General features: G+C 46.8%; 1 protein-coding gene across 1 annotated transcript in view; it reads left to right on the forward strand.

Moving 5' to 3' along the window:
* MEGF11 (multiple EGF like domains 11) overlaps window positions 1-15,841 on the forward strand; it is a 332,603-nt gene extending 316,762 nt beyond the window's left edge. The window contains 5 exon segments of the mRNA XM_049777656.1: window positions 3,142-3,208; window positions 3,557-3,658; window positions 6,148-6,204; window positions 14,651-14,857; window positions 15,587-15,841. Of these exon segments, the coding sequence (XP_049633613.1) occupies window positions 3,142-3,208; window positions 3,557-3,658; window positions 6,148-6,204; window positions 14,651-14,857; window positions 15,587-15,747 (594 nt within the window). The 3' untranslated portion in view covers window positions 15,748-15,841.
* The last annotated feature ends 3,904 nt before the right edge of the window (window positions 15,842-19,745 follow it).

Raw genomic sequence — 19,745 nt, forward strand, 5'->3', positions numbered from 1 at the left:
GGATGTGGCAGGTTTAAGACCCCCGAGCCCCACCAGGAGTGATCCCTGAGTACAGACAGGACCCCCACCGAGTGCAGAGACAGCAGTTAAGCCCTGAGCACCACTGGGTGTGGTCCCCAAACCAAAAACAATATGGCTATTTTCCCCCTTTTTAAACACTAACCACAAACAATGCCAACCTCTGCAGTGGTTTACCGCACTGCGTGCTGAGTAACAACTTGGCTAAGGTCCTGCGTCTGGAGGGGTACCACATGATCCTTACACACCAGGCAGAACCACCCTGAGGTCCAGGAAAGGCACACAGCAGCCAGTGAGGTCTGCAGGCCTTCCCTCCTCTTGACTGCAGGATGGGCAAGAGATTGTGCCTCAATTGGGGCAGTGCATCTAGGCAAAGTGCATCTTTTTCATGTGCCAGGACCCAGGAAGAGAGGTTTAGAAATGCACAGGGTGGACCCCAAAGTCTGGCTGCTCCTCGCAGGCACTCTTGATACACACAGAACAGCAATACTGTGAGATCAGATCGATGAGAACTCTCAATTTCCTGTAACATCTGTCCATGGGCAGGCATGTGGGCAAAGGCGGCTTTATTCCTCTCTGCCCTCTGCAAGTCTTTTCTTTCTCCCCGAAGCTCTTGCTGTGTTGATTTGATAGGGTCATCCTCCTGCTTCAGAGCAGAGACTCTCTCAGGCCAGGGGTGTGACTCAGTGGTAGAGCACTTGCCTTGCATGTATGAGGCCCTGCGTTTCATTCTCAGCTTGGTCCCTAAGCACCAAGCTGGGAGTACTAGCCTCTAAGCACTATCAGGGATCCGCATAAAAGTGAAAATAACAAAGTAGGGCTTCTTAAACTTTTTCCACCTACAGCTCTCTCTCTTTTTTTTTCCCTACAAATTTGCTATACAAGCTCACGTTTGTAAGTATATCAAATAGGTAGATAAATCAGTCACTGATAATCAAGAAGGCTGGAGAGAGATGACAGTGGGAAGGGCATTTGCCTTACATGTGGCCGACCAGATTCAATTCCCAGCATCTCATATGGTCCCCCAGAGCCTGCCAGAAGTAATTGCTGAGTGCAGAGTCAGAAATAATCCCTGGGCCCGGAGAGATAGCACAGCGGCGTTTGCCTTGCAAGCAGCCGATCCAGGACCAAAGGTGGTTGGTTCGAATCCCGATGTCCCATATGGTCCCCCGTGCCTGCCAGGAGCTATTTCTGAGCAGACAGCCAGGAGTAACCCCTGAGCACTGCCGGGTGTGGCCCAAAAAACAAAAACAAAAAACAAAACAAAAAAAAAAGAAATAATCCCTGAGCACAGCCAAGTGTAGCCCCAAACTTATATATAAAAAGGCAAAGTTCTTAAATATGTGACCCATATGGTGCCATCCCTGATCTGCAGTTTGGGGATTTATAGTCCCTGTGCTGCTGGCATAGTTTTGTGTGCTGTGTGCTGGTGGGCCAGCAGCCCCTGATTGCTCTAAGGGTTCCTTAGAAATCGAGAATTCTACTGAGATACCCTGTGGCCACCAGCCAGGTCTATACACAGCTCGAAATTTTGCTTCAGCTCAGTTCTCAGACACAGCTCCCACCTGAGGCGTATCTGAGGCTCTGAGGGAAGGGAGAACTGAGTGTCCGCACAGCAGATCCTGCAACAGCAAAAGCTGAAGATGTTACAGGTTAGAGGCAAAGGCCCCTTGCAGTCATGTCAGCCTCCTCCTTATTCTCCCAGGGGATCCTGGCAAAGAATTATGCTGAGAAGTGCCTTTGGTGCCCCTCTGGCTGGCCTCAGGAGATCATTCAGAGTAGCGGTGTCAGGATACATGTGTGGATGCTATGTGTCAGAGGCAGATACGTGATAGCAAGTGGGGACTGTAGACCCAGCTCTGCTATGAGTGTATGTATAGCCCTGTATGACCATACTGGGGCCATCCCTGTATGTAAAATAAAAATGGCCACCTCAGAGAGCCGGAGAAACAGCACAGCAGGTAGGGTGTTTGCCTTGCATGCAGCTGAACTCCCATACGGCAAATCTCTCCAAGTCTGCCAGGAGTGATTCCTGAGCACAGAGTCAGGGGTAACCCCTGAGCACCAACAGGTATGGCCCAAACACAAACAATCACAAAACGCCATCTCAGGAATGGTGGAAAGGGGCTAGGAGATAGGACATAGAGGAGGGAGTTTGCCTTGCACATACCTGACCTGGGTTCAATCACTGGCACCACATATGGTCTCTGAAGCCTGCCAGGAATGATTCCTGAGCACAGCCAGGTATAGCCCAAAATGAGAAAAAGCTTGCACCTTAAGGAGCCCTTCCCCTGAGGCTCAGGCAGGGACACTTTTGGTGGCTGCAGAGAAGATATTCAGTCTCAGAACTTGCCTTTGTGCCAGAGATGATGCCTCTTGCTGTGCTTCCTCTCCTATGCTCCTTGACACACAGCCACACACAGCCTGCCTGTGTCTGTCCTGGTCAGATTGCTTAGTTCAAATCAGTCCTTAGCTCTTGGGATACCCTGGGCAGCTCTGTCTTGGGGAATGGAAACCCTGCATCAGTCAGAAAAAACCTTCTGCTTCCCCGCCTCAGCCATGACACAGTGTCCTCCCCAGGCCCTCAGGAACTTTTCCAACCAAGGCCTCTTATCTCCAGAGAAATATGATGCAAGGGAGCCGCTCCCAGAAATACCCCTAGGGTCACAAGAAATTCCAAAATCTTTCATGAGCCTAGGGCCAGCGATAGTACAGCAGATAGGACACTTGCCTTACACAAGGCCAACCAGGGTTCAATCCCTAGCACCCTATGGGGTCCCCCAAGCCCCACCAAGTGACCCGAGTACAGAGACAGAAATAAGCCTGAAGGACTGCCGTGTGCCCCCTAAAACAACAACAAAACTATCCCAGATTCATCATGCTGTTGATTTGGGATGTGGGATCATGCAGAAACCTTAGAGTTCCCAATTTTTTTGTGATCTACAAGATTCAAACCCAGTGTGGGAGTACAGCCCATGGTTTCAGCAGCTGAGATGGAGAACACTCAGCACAGTTCTTTCTGCCCACCAGGGTGAAAATGGGTCAGGACCAACCCTGGGTGGGGGCATGAGGCTGGGGTGGGGGTGCAGCAGGGATTAACTGGGTCCTCTGTTCTCCAAACAGCTCAGTACCAAGTCCCTTGACCGAGACACGGCAGGCTGGACCCCCTACAGCTATGTGAACGTGTTAGGTCAGTAGTGGCCCGAGTCTGTCCTCTCCCCAATGGCCACCTCTTCTCCTTGACCTCATCTTGACATGAGCCTTCCAGCTCCCAGGAAGCTGGAACTGATAACCCAAGGCTAAGGGGTGGGAGAAAACCCAAGATGAATGAGCCTGGAATCCCCCACCCAGGACAGGGAGACCCTGACCCAGGGCCTATATGTGGGAATTCAAGTTGGGATCATACCTGAAAAGGGCACCCTGGCTGGCCCTACCCTCTGCTCAGCCTTGGAGGGGGTGAGGGTGGGAATGAGGGGCGGTCCTGCCCCACCTCAGGGACCTGGGAGTAATGGCTCGTCCCTGTCATTCCTCTCATTAGACTCCCATTTCCAGATCAGTGCCCTGGAGGCCAGGTACCCGCCCGGAGACTTCTACATTGAACTTAGACACCCCAGCAGCCCCGCTGAGCCACCCTCACCAGGTTAGAGCCCCCAAACCCTGTCTTCTCCCCCAGGGCCCCCAGGATCAGACACCTGATCTCCTTCCTGTACCTGCCCCAGGGCCTGTCCCCAGGGTCTCAGACTCTCCCCTCTCTCAACATAGGGTCAAACTGGTGGATGGGGACCTAATGTTCTTGGTCTTTGTGAAGGGAATATTATCGCCCTCCTGAGTTACAAATAACCCAAAGCCATTGCAAAATGAGTCAAGGATGACATATTTGGGGGTTCTTGCAAGTTCTTTGAGTGTGGGTGGCTGTCTGGCAAAAATATAAGTAACCTCCAGAGAGAGACTCAAGCATCCCCAGCACCCTAGGTCATTGTTTCAGAAGTATAGAAGGGGGCGGCTGAGAGGGGCACTGGGGATTGGGGAAGTATAAGTTAATCAACATCCTCTGTGCTCCTACTCAGGCTCCAACGTTGGGAAAGAGGCACAAAGCCATGGTACATAAGCCCAGCTCTGGGAGGCACTGGTTGGACACCACAGAACTAAGTATCACAGGAGTAAGCATAATAGACCTAGAATGTGGCCTCTACAGAAGGCAGTACCTTAGTGAGGGGCAACCAGGGCCTACATGTTGGCTCTAGGAAGTTTTTAAGAGATCAAGGGAGGGGAATGTCCAGAGCCCCCGGGTCTGGCAGCACTAAGAGGTATGACGGTCTGATCCACCTGTATCCCATTAAATAACGAAGAGCCACAAAGATCCGGTCCTGTACGTAGGAGGCTGAATTGCCAAGTCCAGCCCTTACACACATATAGGACGAGGAATCCCTCCCTGGCTCAGCCAAGGTATTTCCTGCTCTGGAGGCCTCATGCCAGCCCGTGAAGTCCCATACAACACCCTGTGTTGGCCCAGAGGATCCAAGCTAGCTGCAGCTTCTCCTTGCTAATGTGATTTCACAATCTCTGCACCTCTTCGGTCCTCTGTGGTTAATATTAGTCTCTCTCCTTCAAGGAAGGTGAAGGTAAATCTTTGCCTGGTAAGCACTGGCTGATCAATAGTGCAGAGCTGGGGGCGTGGGTTATAGAATGCTGCCAACAGAGTACTGATTCCTTGTTTCTATAGCTCAGGGAAACACAGTCATCAGTCTTGCAGGTCTGGGTCAAACACAAAAGAATCTAGTCCATCTGGACTCTAGCAGGAAATGCTGATACCTTCTCTGGCAGTGTCCTGAGCAGCTGACTATGAGCTGGGGAGCAGTGGGAAAGTGGGGAAGGCATCTGCCTTGCATGCAGCTCATCTCTGTTCCATCCCCAGAAGCACTACCTGTGGTCCTGAGAACCACCAGGAGTGACCCGAGTGCAGAGTGTGATTAAGCACTGCCGGGTGTGGTCCAAAAATCCAAAGTAATAAGTATAACTGAATGTGGGGCTGGAGTGATAGCACAGTGGGTAGGGCATTTGCCTTGCATGCAGCTGACCTGGGTTCAGTCCCCAGAATCACATATGGTCCCCCAAGCCTGCCAGGAGTGATTTCTGAGTGCAGAGCCAGGAGTTATCCCTGAGCATCACTGGATGTGACCCCAAAATCAAAAACAAACAAAAACTGAATGTGTCTGAAAAGTGGAAAAGAAAAAAGTGAATTTAATCTGAGCCAGACCATTGCCCTCCAAAGGTCGAAGGAGCCTCATCATTTCTGGGATTAGTAGCAGCACAGAACCTGGAGGGTGGGGGTAAAGGGTCTCCCTGAAACCAGCCTATTTCTGGCTAGGGCTCAGGATCATTTGGATCCTAGGATAAACCTTATGAGTACAGAAATAAAAAAAAAAAAGCGCAATCCTTTTCAAAGCATTCAATTATGCATAAATCGTCCCTGGCAAGGCTGTGGGTGGAAATGCCTACCTGCACTTCCTTCGCCTCCATCCACCATTTCTCTATGGCTCCTTTTAATCAAGTGGAGGATCCAGGAGTGAAAAACCATTTCTCCTTATTCCCAAATCCCACATAAATAGGTTTTGGGATGTCACATCGCCAACTGCCAACTAAGAGCTGGTTCGGATTCAATCCTTTTCCCTATAGTTTTGGAGCCTGGAACTTCATCTAAGTGACTCCAGGCAGACATTCCCCACATGAGTGTGAAGGCTCAGGTGAAAAGGTGCAGACTAGGCTGGGTCACTGTGGCTCACTGGTTTTGTCAGAATTCCCATCTGGAGCTGGAGGGTAGGGCATCACATATGGTCCCCTAAGCCCACCAGGAGTGATCCCTGAACCCAGAGCCAGGAGTAAGCCCTGAGAACTGCTGGCTGTAGTCCAAACTTAAATAATAAAAACAATAATAATTCCCACCTGGTCAAAATGATTGCGAACAGGTTAAGCCCAAATCATTTCCTAGCACTAACCTAACTATTTTCAGGATAGGGATAAGGAAAGCAAGAGAAACAAAAATACAAACAAAAATGAAAGCAGGAACAAGTGTGATCTCAGTAGACACCAGTCATGGGCTTCCTCTTCTTTCCTTCTGTTCCTCTACAGGAACTTGTGGAATGGACAGACGTCAGAACACATACATCATGGACAAAGACTTCAAAGGTGAATATCCAATCCCAATGCCCCTTCAATAGGGCTTGGTCAGATAAAAGTAGAGGCCTCAACAGGTCAGGATTCTGCCTTTCAATCTACTCGTACTTCCAACCCCCGCAAAGATAAAAGGCCACACACAAAGATAAAAGGACTTGGGGGTGCTGGGAGACTCTACCCAGAAAGAATAATCATAGTAGTGATGAATTCATCTTTCGATTTCAGTTGCACCTGCTTAGCAAATGCCGGTGGGTTTTTTATAGATGCCAACTAAATGTCTTCGGAAATGTAGAACATCATTATCCAACCAATTAGTCTGAGCTAAATTGATTATAAAATCTGAAATAAAGCCGATCTACCTGCCCCAAGGCTTCCTGTCGTTGCACTGGAAGGAGTGCCAGCTGCACCTGCTGCGTCGTGGGGGTGGGTACTAATATTGAGCTGCACGCCCTGCTCAGGGAGCCATGGGGCTTCCGTGGGAACTGCTAGGCAGGGCCTTTATCTAAGAGTCTGAGGTGAAGCCACAGAAGGTGTGGCTCTACCCTGGCTTTAGGCCCAGGGTTGTGAGGACACCTAGTGAGAAAGAGGTGACTTGGAACTGTCAATTATGACTGTCACTTATTAACTAGGAGCTCACCGGCCCAGTTCCTTCCTCTGCCAGGCGGAGTTTATTGTGCCTGTCCTAGTCACCAGTATAATCAGATGGGATGCGTTTTTGTGTATTTGCATTGTATTCTACCAGGAGAGTTCTGCCGTCTTTTTATTCCAGAGTCCTGGCCAAACTTGGAGATAGAAATGACAACAAAAATAGTGACAGTGGGTAATCTGAAATCTAGTTCTACACCTGCATTACCTGAAAAGCTTGTTTAAAAACAACAGCTAGAGTGAGAGTATAGCAGGTAGTGCATTTGCCTTGCATTTGTCCAACCCAAATTTGATACCTGGCATATAAGCCCCACCAGAAGTGATCCTGAGCAGTCAGGAGTAATCCTTGAGCACTGCTGGCTGTGGCTCCTAAACCCCCAAATGACAAAGAATACAGCTGTTGATTTAATCTTCCCACACCTCTGATAAAGGAACTCGGAGTGGGGCCCTGATACCTGAATCTGTGATAAGTAGCTCAGGGGATCCTAAGGCAGTACATTGGCCAACTAACATTTCGAAAACTCAGATCTCAGGCCGGAGCAATAACACAGCAGTATGGGCTTTTGCCTTGCACATGGCCGACCCAGCTTCAATACCCAGTGTACCACATGGTCGTTCCCCCCCCCCCCCCCCCAGCCTGCCTGGAGTTGATTTCTAAGTGCAGAGCCAGAAGTAACCCTTGAGCGCCCCAAACAACAACAAAACAAACAACAAAACAAAAAGAAAACTCAGATTTCCAGTAGCTCCAATTCCCTGGAGTTTTGTTTTGGTCATTCAGATACCCACAGATATATCTGTGATATAACTATTTCCTAACAGGAGCAAGCTGAGCAAGTGATCATTTATAGCCCTTTGTAGAGAGGCTATTAGAAGCAGGCGAATGAGCTATGTGATGGAATAGTGTATTGGTTCTGAGCAAGAAGCAGGGCAAGGCCCACCAGCATGTGTCAGGAAGCTTGTAACCCAACAGAAGGGTCTTAGAGAAGGTCCTCTTTGTTTTGGTCAACAACAGACATTACTCCCCGTGGGCACATTTTGGCAACACCTTTGAGTTTTTAAAGCATCCAACAGCAACCAGTTACCATTAGGGCAGGCAGATCTGTGACTTGGTTCCTTGGTTCTGCTACAAAGCAACATGGGGTTGATCAGAATCATCTTAGAGGGCATTTCTGCTCTAGGTGTGTGCATGACTCACATGTGAATAAGCTCAGGCAGGCCCAGACACCTCAATAAATCAGCACAACTTTCCTACACGCTTTGTCGTTCTGCTGGGAGAACCACTTCCAGAACCCACAACCATTCACTTAATACAAAGCTTAAGGTGTGTCTGCTTTGGCGTCATCTACTGTTGTGTGGGATCCTAGATCTGAAACTTGAGTCTTCAGATGGGGTTTGACAGGCGACCAGCCAGTGTTGGTTTCATCACTGGAGTCCTAAGCATCCTTTTAATTAGAAATGAGTCATGCAGACCAATATAACAGCAAGTGTTGGAGACCAACACATTCAAACAGGTCAATCCAAAGAGGATGGAATGACAGTTTTGAAATTTATTGAAAGAGAAAGGAGAGGGAGAGGGAGGATGGGAGGGAGGGAGAGAGGGAGAAAAGAGGGAGAGAGAGGAGAGGAAGAAGAGGGAGGGAGGGGGGGAGAGAGAGAGAAGAGAGAGAAAGAGAAGAGAGAGAGAAAGGAGAGAGAGAGAGAGAGAGAGAGAGAGAGAGAGAGAGAGAGAGAGAGAGAGAGAGAGAGAGAGAGAGAGAGAGAGAGAGAACAAGGCTTAATGTACTGGCCTTTTATGAGGCAGACTCTGGCTCGATTCTTGCACCAGGATTATCTCTGAGCACAGAGCCAGTAGTAAGTCATGAGTCCTGCCAACTGCAGCACCAAAAACAGAGGGTTGGAGCAGTAGCACAGAAGATAGGGTATTTACTTCTGAGGCTGACCCAGGTTCCTTTTCCAGCATCCCAGATGGTCCCCCAAAGTCATCCCTAAGCACAGCCAGGAGAAACCCCAGATCACTGCCAGGCATTGGCCTAAAAACAAACAACCCTCACCCCAAACTTCAGAGCTTTACTGACTTAGCAAAGAGTTGAATAAACTTCACTAATTGACTAATTTCCAAATACATACTTAATAAACTAGGTGGGCCAAAAGTAAAATTCCCTCTAAATCTTATGGCCTAAAACCACTGGGTAAAACCATCTCTAAACCACGGAGAGTTAAAGCTGGGGGAAGGCCCGGAGAGATAGCACAGCGGCGTTTGCCTTGCAAGCAGCCAATCCAGGACCAAAGGTGGTTGGTTCGAATCCCGGTGTCCCATATGGTCCCCCGTGCCTGCCAGGAGCTATTTCTGAGCAGACAGCCAGGAGTAACCCCTGAGCACCGTCAGGTGTGGCCCAAAAAAAAAAAAAAAGCTGGGGGAAAAGAGTCCTGGCATGAGATGAAAGACCTGGAATCCGATACCCAGTTCTCATTGCAGGGCAGTATTTCAGTAGACCTTAGTCCATTCCTGGGTCCTGGTTTCATCTTCTGTTGGAAGAAAAGGTCTGTGTTAGCACAGTACCTAAGGCCCTCCCTAGCTCAGACCATCTAAAACAAGTTTTGACTCCTGTCCCCCTTTCAGTAAAAAAAGAAAAAAAAATACTTAGCACCACCCTGGAAAGGGGGATTGGCCTGCCCACCTTGAGAAACACTGACCACAGATATTGCTTTCAAGAGTCACACCCAGCAGTGCTCAGGGTTTACTTGGCTCTGTGCTTAGGATCATTCCTGACAGTAGAGGTCAGGAGACCATATGGGATGACAGGGATCAAACCTGGGTCAGCTGCAGGGAAGGCAAGTGCCCTGCCCACTGTACTGTCAGTTCAACCCCCTTTATTCAGTCTTCTGGGAGGTCACAGCAGACACTGCACAAAGCTCGTCCTGATTTGTCTCCTATTCTTTTTTTTGTTTTGTTTTTTGGGGGGCCACACGCATTTAATGCTCAGGGATTACTCCTGGCTAAGCGCTCAGAAATTGCCCCTGGCTTGGGGGGACCATATGGGACGCCGGGGGAATCGAACCTCGGTCCTTCCTTGGCTAGTGCTTGCAAGGCATTAGCATCACCTCACCAGCCCCCGTCTCCTATGCTTGCCCTCAGCACCAGAGCACAACCATCTCACTTCCAGTGTCTACCACATTGCTCTGATATCCTGCCCTCACCTTCCGTCACCTTTACTTTCCCACATGTATGCTGCTTGCCATTTCGACCTTCAAGTCTCTCCTGGCTGTTCTCTTGGGTTCCAGGAGCCACTGATTTCCTGACCGAGATCTCTCCCTATCCTTGCCCCGTTTCCTTGTCACGCAGTTAAAAGGATGCTAACTTGGGCTCAGGAAGAGAAAAGACTACAGTCTCCCAGCAATTGTCTCAGGCTGACAAAGTGGATGACCAGTGCTTAGTTTCCCTGTTAGTGAATTCTGTTTTTATGTAGAGGTTCACGGGACTTGAAAACCCTGATTTTAGTCTTGGAGATACTGCTTCCTTCCCAGTGAAGGCCTGTCTGAGCCTCCTCCTTCTGGCACTACGTGCTTGGTTATGTGTGACTGGGAGCAGGAACTAGATGAGAGCAAAGGTTAGGGAATAATAGGGCTAGGCCTTGGGTGCCTCTGCTAATTACAGGCTCAGAGCTGGGGTAGCCAAGGTTGATGCTTCCTTCTTTCTCTGCAGAGTGCACAGGTAGCCTAAGGGGAGGGTGGCCTATAAAGCGAGGAGGAAGTGTCTCAGAGCGGTAACCAGTTTTCCCTCCACCCAGCAGGCAGGTACATGACTCAGCGACAGAAAAGAGCAGCAGCCTTAAGTAGACATTTCTAACTAGACCTGCCCATCCACATCCTCCAGTTCACAGCAGAAATAGGATCTGGGTTATCCCACAATGCAACAATCACCACCTTATCCCTAGCTCTTCCTCCCCCTTATAAAAAACATCTCAACAGCTTTTTCCGCAGCCAAGCCCCCAACTTCTCTTATCATCCTAAGTATACCCCCTGCTGCAAACTATTTCTTCCCCCACACTTGAAAGTAGTCCAGACTCCTCTGGCGGAAATGAGACAAGAGGGACAAAGCTCTTTAAGCATTGATAAAGGTCAGCTCTCAACTCTGGGGGTCTTCAGGATACATACATCTTTTTTGCTTTTGTTTATCAGGCCATACCTGGTGGTGCTCAGGGAACCATGTGGGATGGCAGGTTGATACAGGTCAGCCACATACAAGGCAAAAGCCCTACCTGTTGTGCTATTGTTTTGGCCCCAGGATACATCCATCTAAAGAGGCCATAAGTGAACTCATGCCACAGCTTGAGATGGGGAACCCCTTAGGACTGAGGGGGTGGGGCATAGGAAGGAAACAAGGTTATAAGGGACCCAGTGGGTATGACTATGACTATGACTTTAAGGCTCTTCCAGTGTTCCAGTTGAACTGCCATGAAAGTCTCAAGCCTAGAGCATCACCGGTTTGTGGGAACTTCACCCTTTTACAGCAAGAGAAAGAGTATTTCTTGCTGAAGGGAAAAAGTTACTCCTGCAGATAACTTGCATAAAGGGCCTGAGTAACCAGATGTGAGAGGGGAACACCATAACTAGGTATCAGATCAGAAAGGCACTGACTCTGGACTTGAATCAGGCAAACTAAATGTGTTGATCCCCTCAATGCTACGGCTGTAAATGTTTCTGCATAGCTCCCTCTACACATGGTCAAGTTCGAATGTCTGTCCGTCCTCCGGCCCCTCAAATGCTCACCCATGACTTTCCCTATTAACAGCCACATCTAAGTGCTGCATACCAGGAACACTATGCTAGCACTGCTGTCCAGCACTCCTCTAGCTGTCCCTGCCTTGGCTCAGAGAAGCCCATGGTCAAGTGCCTCACTTCCTACAGGCTAAGATGTAGTGAGTGGAAAGTGCTCCAAGACTGAACTTAAGAGCACTATGCTGTTGAACAGTGACCCTAGCAAAGATATTTTCCTAAGACATCTCAATTTCCTTATAAGCACTAACAGTTGTGTTAGGGGCCTCCTTGGAGCACCTCTAAGCCATATGGGATGTTCTCTCATGGTAATATGGTACAACTAATCAACCCCTCAATGACAGCACTGCTACCACTTTAATTGGGGACAGGGAAGATGCTTCCTCCTAGCATCTCTTAGCCTCCTGCACTGGAGGTTCATTTTGAGAATGCAGTGCTACTCAGGGGCTAAGGAATCAGGGCCACACCCCACATTGCTGCAGGGACCTCTTTGCCCCACTTTTCCATATCTTTATTTTTTTTTGGGGGGACCATAACCAATGATGCTCAGGGGTTACTCCTGGCTCTACACTCAGAAGTCAGTCCTGGCAGGCTTGAGGAACCATATGGGATGCTGGGAATTAAACTTGGGTCTGTCCCAACTCAGCCATATGCAAGGCAAATGCCTTACTGCTGTGCTATCTCACCGGCCCCTTTCCATATCTTATTAATCTGATAAGTTAAAAAAGGTAAACATGAACACAGGTCCCACGTCATTTGTGGTGTATCTGGTGAAAAACCAAAAGGGGCTGGATAGTATAGCAGTTGTGTATTTTCCTTACACACAGCCAACCTAGCACTGCAGATGGTCCCTAAACTCCAAGAATGATCCTTGAGTGCAGAGCCGAGCCTTGACCACCACCAGGTATAGCCCAAGAGTCTCTTCATCTTGTGCCAAAGTGATAGTACAGTGGGTAGGATACTCACCTTGTATGTAGCTGAACTTGATTCAATCTCCTGCATCTCATTATGGTTTCCCAAGCCCCACTGGGAGTGATCCCTAGGTGACCACCATCACTTAAAGAAATCTGGAGCTTTGAGAGGTCTCTTAGATCACTCTTGTTTCTCAAGCCCCTGTAGCTTAATGCTTGTTTGGGATTCCTCAATGTCAGAGTCACACAGAAGATGAGAACTAAAATTCAAATATTCTTCTGCCCTTCCAGGCAGGTGCAGCTTAATCGTAACACTGCAGCAGGATACAAGGATCTTATTCCAAAAGAGAAAAGGAAGAAGGAAATGAGGGACTCCCCTTTCTGTGTCTCCTGCTCAGACAACTCTTCCCCCCACCCCCAGAGCTAGTTATCAGACTTCACACTTGGAAATGGGACTGCATTCTCATGTACCCTAAAACACCAATGGAGAATTTGGAATAAGAAACCTGAGAGAGGGCCCGGAGAGATAGCACAGTGGTGTTTGCCTTGCAAGCAGCCGATCCAGGACCAAAGGTGGTTGGTTCAAATCCCGGTGTCCCATATGGTCCCCTGTGCCTGCCAGGAGCTATTTCTGAGCAGACAGCCAGGAGTAACCCCTGAGCACCGCCGGGTGTGACCCAAAAAAAAAAAAAAAAAAAAAAAAAAAAAGAAACCTGAGAGCATGGGGCAACAGTGGTGGTGCAAACAGTAGGGTGGACCACTGTTCAATCCCCTGGTGTCTCATATGGCCCCCCAAGCCAGGAGCAATTTCTGAGTGCATAGCCAGGAGTAACCCGAGCGTCACTGGGTGTGGCCCAAGTGGGTGGGAGGAAGGAAGGAAGGAAGGAAGGAAGGAAGGAAGGAAGGAAGGAAGGAAGGAAGGAAGGAAGGAAGGAAGGAAGGAAGGAAGGGTGGGAAGAAGGGTGGGAGGGTGGGAGGGAGGAAGAGAGGTTGGGAGGGAGGGTGGGAGGGAGAAAGAGAGGTTGGGAGGGAGGAAGGAAGGAAGGAACCCGAGGGGATTTAGGTGCCTCCTTGCACACAGCCTCCCTACTCTGGTTCAATCCCTACTCTGGTTCAATCCCAGGCATTACCAGGAGTAACCCCTGAGCACAGCCGAGAGGAAACCTGGGAGGGAAGCCTAAATTAGTTCTTAGTATCCGAGAAAGATACTAAAATAGATTTCAGAAGGTCAGGGATGAAGCTCAATGGTAAAGCATTTGCCTTGCATATCTAAAATCCTGATTTCAGGGTCTGGCACAACATGGTTCCTTGACTTAAGTTAGAATTGGCTCTGGAAGACCACAGGGTATAAACCAAAAAAATGAACAAATAAAAACCACAAATAGGGGCTGGAACAGTGGCACAAGCGGTAGGGTATATGCCTTGCACACGCTAACCTAGGACAGACCTCGGTTAGATCCCCCGGCATCCCATATGGTCCCCCAAGACAGGAGCTATTTCGAGCACATAGCCAGGAGTAACCTGAGCATCACAGGTGTGGCCTAAAAACAAACAAACCAAAAAACCCCACAAATAGGTTATCTCTCTGCAACTTCATCCTTGCAATGCAAACCATCATTTCTCCTTAAAGGATTTTATAAAAAAACTAAATACTAGATGGGAAAATTAATTATAAATATCTTGTTGGTGTCATATTCCATCACTTAAAAAAAATCCTATCACTCTGAAAACAGGTTTCTTTTTTTTTTTTTCCCCTTTGGTTTTTGGGCCACACCCGTTTGACGCTCAGGGGTTACTCCTGGCTATGTGCTCAGAAATCGCCCCTGGCTTGGGGGGACCATATGGGACGCCGGGGGATCGAACCGTGGTCCTTCCTTGGCTAGCGCTTGCAAGGCAGACACCTTACCTCCAGCGCCACCTACCCGGCCCCGAAAACAGGTTTCTTAATAAAAAGATTTCTGCCTAGGAAAGTATACCATCTTCGGTAAGTAAATCTTGGCTCACTGTAGGTTTGTACATTTTAAGAATCTTGAAATGCACATCAACAGTTAGGGTCTGCTTCTGGTATTTTAAATGACGTCTTATGTCCTTGTTGTTGGTCCTAAGAACTCTCTCTTGCCTTGCAGATTACATGAAAGAATCCGTGTGCAGTTCTAGCACTTGTTCCTTGAATAGCAGTGAAAACACTTACGCCACAATTAAGGACCCACCCATCCTCACTTGCAAGCTTCCAGAAAGCAGCTATGTAGAAATGAAGTCGCCCGTGCATGTGGGGCCTCCGTACACAGATGTGCTGTCCCTGTCGCCATCTAATAAAAATATATATGAAGTTGGTAGGTGTCTCAAATAAGTAACATAGTGAAACCAGACTCCTAGTGTGCAGCACCTACAGTAAAATCAAACCCTACCCATTCACCGGATCTGGGGACATTCCCTTCTCCTGTTGCAGAAGGGACCCAAGCTGCCTGTTCCTCCCACAACTGCACTCCTTTCTTGTGCAGGAAATCAAACTCTTGGGCCAACACTGCCTTTTTAAAAAGAAAACACCAGGATTAGAATGAAATAGAAATCCTAGGGGTGGGGAGTGGAGTAAACACAGACACACACACACACACACACACACACACACACACACACACACACACACACACACACGCATACGAACACACACGCACACGCACGCACACACGTGGTCTCTTCTCTCCCACCCCAGCTGACTGTGGTTACAAATCCTAGTTTTGAAGAAAAGAGAAAAAGAATCTGAACAGACACATCCAAATCTCTAAACCTCCTTCTCCTACCTTCTTCCAATTTAACCTACATCCCTGTTGCCAAGGTACTCTAGATTTCTAGAGCTTGAGAGATACTGACAGTACAGTCATTTAAGTTTCCCATCTTCTGGGCAAATCTCAATGCTAGTCTAGACTAAGACTGTATCTTAGACTTCTAAATCCCTGGTTTCTCTCCCCCCCACCAAGTTAAACAGAATTCTCTTCCCTGCTATCCACAAGGCAACCAAAGCTAATCTGTTCTCTGAACTCATTTTTCGCTATATTCTTTAGAACCCACAGTCAGTGTGGTCCAAGAAGGCTGCGGCCCTAACTCCAGCCATATCCAGAATCCATACGACCTACCTAGGAACAGCCATATTCCTGGTCATTATGACCTTCTCCCAGTAAGACAAAGCCCTGCCAATGGGCCCTCCCAGGACAAGCAGACTTAGTGGATGATCCTCTTTTGCAATGTGCTCCGTCGAATATTCTGACTCTGAAAGAAGACAATCCCTTGACTTGAAATATTAATACAGACTGACTACAGCTGCCTGGAACAATGGAAGAGCGTCCAAGTAGAAGGACTGGGGTCACTGTTACTGTTCAAATGTCTTCACGAAGGTCTTGAAAATCCACCCTCCTCGCCTCCAACCCCAAATGTCCTATGCTTTCTGAAAAACATGTACAATATAGATTCTCATTAACACCAGCTAGAGTTAAGTATATCTCTATTTATAATGATCTAAAACATGATGCTTATGCCAGGTAGATCTTAAACTAGCCTAGGGAAAATGGGGAAGGGGGAGGATTACTTTACAATGTCAGAAATGCCAATGTACTTTCAGTTGCTGTTGCCAAACATGTTTTACTACCTAGGATAACTAGCACACAGACACAGACTTTCCATTATCAATTCTAAGCTTGTTTATATATGTCTACCCATAAAATTACAATGATCAAGAGTTCAGTTAAGTAGTCTAATGCAACTGAACTTCAATTTTTAAAAATACTTAAAAAATATAAATTTGGGGAGGGGAAAATATATAAATTAACTTTACCTCTTTTAACCTCTAAGTGGTAGTAGGCATGCGCACACGCACACGCGCGCACACACACACACACACACACACACAAACACACACACAATTTTCCAAAATTGAGCAGCTTCTTTCAGTACACAATGATTCACAAGCCACTTTACCAAAACTTAATAATGCAAAGTTCAGAACATTGCAAGTCAGTACTGCCCTTCTCCCATCTCAGACCATCTAGTATCAGGGGCCAAAGCTATAATAGTACAGCAGGTAGGGTATTTGCCTTGCACATGTCCTACCCAGGTTCGATCCCTGGCATCCCATATGGTTCCCAAATCTCTTCTAAAAGTGATCCCTGTGCAGAGCCAGGAATAACTATTGAGCACAGTTGAGCGTGCCCCCCCTCCAAAAATGTATAAATAAGACAGACCATCAACATCATGTGAAATACAACTGTGAGGGGCTGGAGAGATAGCATGGGCGTTTGCCTTACATGCAGAAGGATGGTGGTTCAAACCCCGGCATCCCATAAGGTCCCCCAAGCCTGCCAGAAGTGATTTCTGAATGTAGAGCCAGGAGTAACTCCTGAGTGCAGCCGGGTGTAACCCAAAAACAAACAAACAAACAAAAAAAAAAAAAAGAAAGAAAGAAAGAAATAGGACTGTGGGGCCGGTGAGGTGGCGCTAGAGGTAAGGTGTCTGCCTTGCAAGCTCTAGCCAAGGAAGGACTGCGGTTCGATCCCCCGGTGTCCCATATGGTCCCCCCAAGCCAGGGGCAATTCCTGAGCACTTAGCCAGGAGTAATCCCTAAGCATCAAATGGGTGTGGCCAAAAAAAAAAAGAAAAAAAAAAGAAAAAAGAAAAAAAAGAAATACAACTTGTGAGATGATATAAACAGTTCTAGACTGATTATAAGAATTCAATATTTTTAAAGTGACTGGTTTGACTTCTTCACTCTAATTACATTCCTTGATTCAGAGAAGCACTTGTATTCAACTATTTTGTAAATCTTGGCCCTGATATAATATGCAACCTAAAAGAGAAAATCAGACAGAAATGGATAAATCAGGTTGTTTATTGTACATTATGCTTTTTGGATAAAATGGAATCAAATAATGGGCTATATCAGCTGCAACAAACAATACAAAAACATTACAGTCAAAAACTATATACAAGATTATACAAGGGCTGGAGCAAATAGTACAGTGGGTAGAGGCTGCTTGCCTTGAACGCAGCCAATCTGAGTTCGATCTCAAACATCCCATATGGTCCCTCAAGCCTGCCAAGAGTGAGTATTGAACACAGCCAGGAGTAACCCCTGAGCACAGCTGGGTCTGGCCCAGAAATGAAATAAAAAAATATGAATTAACTATCACTAAAATGACTTACTGAGATGGCCAAAATATATTTACAATGAATATTTGCTCAAGAACTCAGTATTTAGATGTGGTTCTTCCTGCTATTACTAAGCAACAAAGTTTATAAACCAGGGCCCCAAAGAGGCATAAAATGGAGCCAACTCACATGTTAAAAAGACCAACCTCCTACTGAGAATTAAAACATCAAGAGGGCAAACCAAGGAACCCAAGAGTCACACTCTACGACTCTATTCTCTGAAAAACCCAGTCAGGGAAAAAATTATTTGGGGGCCAAGAAATAGTACAGGGCTTAAGCCATTGTCTGCATATATGTGGCCAACCCCAGTTCAATTCTGAGCACCAGTGGTCCCCCAAGCAGTACTTGGAGTAACATCAGAGCACAGAGCCAGGAGTAGCCCCTGAGCACCACCCACACAGCTCCAACAGAAGAATTAAAAAATACTTTCAAGTAGATATACAAAAGAGGAACTAAAAGACTATGACGTTGGAACAGCTGCTACAGGAAGTTGTGTTCTGAAACCCTTGATAGAAATTGGAAGTCTGCCACAGAACCCATTGATTTGAGCAATAGCCAACAATGACAACCACCATCACCCCCCAAAAAAAGATAATAACTGTGTAAATCCTCCCTTCCCCACTTCACTCAAGGCTTACACAAATTTTACTGTTAGGGAAAAATATATAATACTTAAATGAATGCTGCATGTGTGCATGGGAGCAAGTGACCAGCAGTAACAAAGTTAACCCCCCCCCAAAAGCCTATTAAAATAGGAATGCTAGAAAATTACCTTGTAGACCCAAATAAATATTACTCAGACATCCGTAGGGAAAAATTATAGAGAAGATACTTACCTCAGTTTCTAGGGCAGCCAAATGTTCAACGATCCTTGAAAAGCAAGGATCAAGGTGAAATGAGATCAGGTGGGAGAAATTTCATCTCCAGGTCTGAGCTGCTACCTTATACTCATTGCATGTACAAGAGCTGCTGCCAGGCAAAGTGCATCAGCAGCATCACTCAAGTTTCACCGAGATTTTGTCAGCAGAAGGTGGCATAATGGCACTGCGAAAGCACTGGATCCTTCCCCAGGCCCCCACCCCACAAATAAAAAGAAAAGCAGAGAAGTAATAAGGGAGCTTTAACAAACCTTCACCTCTAGCATATTATGATTCTCAAAGAAATGCAGTAACAATTCACACCAGGCAATTAAAGAGAAGGGAAAGTCAGAGGTCAGAGGGGGTTATTCATCTGTAAGGACAAATGCTGCCTTCACGATCTTAGGAGTTATTGGTAAAAGACATTCAATGTACTGAGCAACTGTTAAGAACTGGTTGACCTAAATATGTCCACTGTGCACTGTATTGGCAACTTGGTAAAAAAAAATCTGTTAAAATTCTCTCCAGAAATTAAGTTTCACTCAAAATGATGTGCATACAATTCAAATGACTGAACACCATTATTGTACAGTAGCGTGAGATTATGAAATGGCAATACTTTTTAAACCCAGATTTGTAATCTATTTGTTCACTGTGCAGAGAAATCATACCTTGTACAAATAAAATGATTTTCTCAAACCAACTGAACAAGAATGTCTACTGTTGTGTTGTAAATTGTAAATGTGTCTATACTTAGGCACTTTAGGTTTAGAGGGAGAACGAGAGAGAAAAACAATACATCCCAGTTACTTAACTTAAAAAGTAAACAGAAAAATTTTCTAAATCTAAAACAAGGGAATCTCTTCCTCAAAGCAATGATTAGAAAATATTCTTATTAAGTGTACAAAAATTACGAAAACTTCACACACATCAGGATACTCAAAAGGATTTCTCTGCTTTCACAAAGACGTGGACTCAAAGAAAACTATTATAGCTTGTGCTCAGCACCAGAGGCACAAATGTACTTCTATGGAATGGAATAAAGGCAAGTGTAAGGACCATCTAATTTGCATAAGTGCCATGAATAGCTTTCCAACAGTGATGATATCACTTAGTTCAGTGTTCTGGGTACATCTGATTCAGGATCTTTTAAAACATAGCCTTC

The sequence above is a fragment of the Suncus etruscus genome, chromosome 1 (assembly GCF_024139225.1).
Source record: "Suncus etruscus isolate mSunEtr1 chromosome 1, mSunEtr1.pri.cur, whole genome shotgun sequence".
Taxonomy (NCBI): Eukaryota; Metazoa; Chordata; class Mammalia; order Eulipotyphla; family Soricidae; genus Suncus; species Suncus etruscus.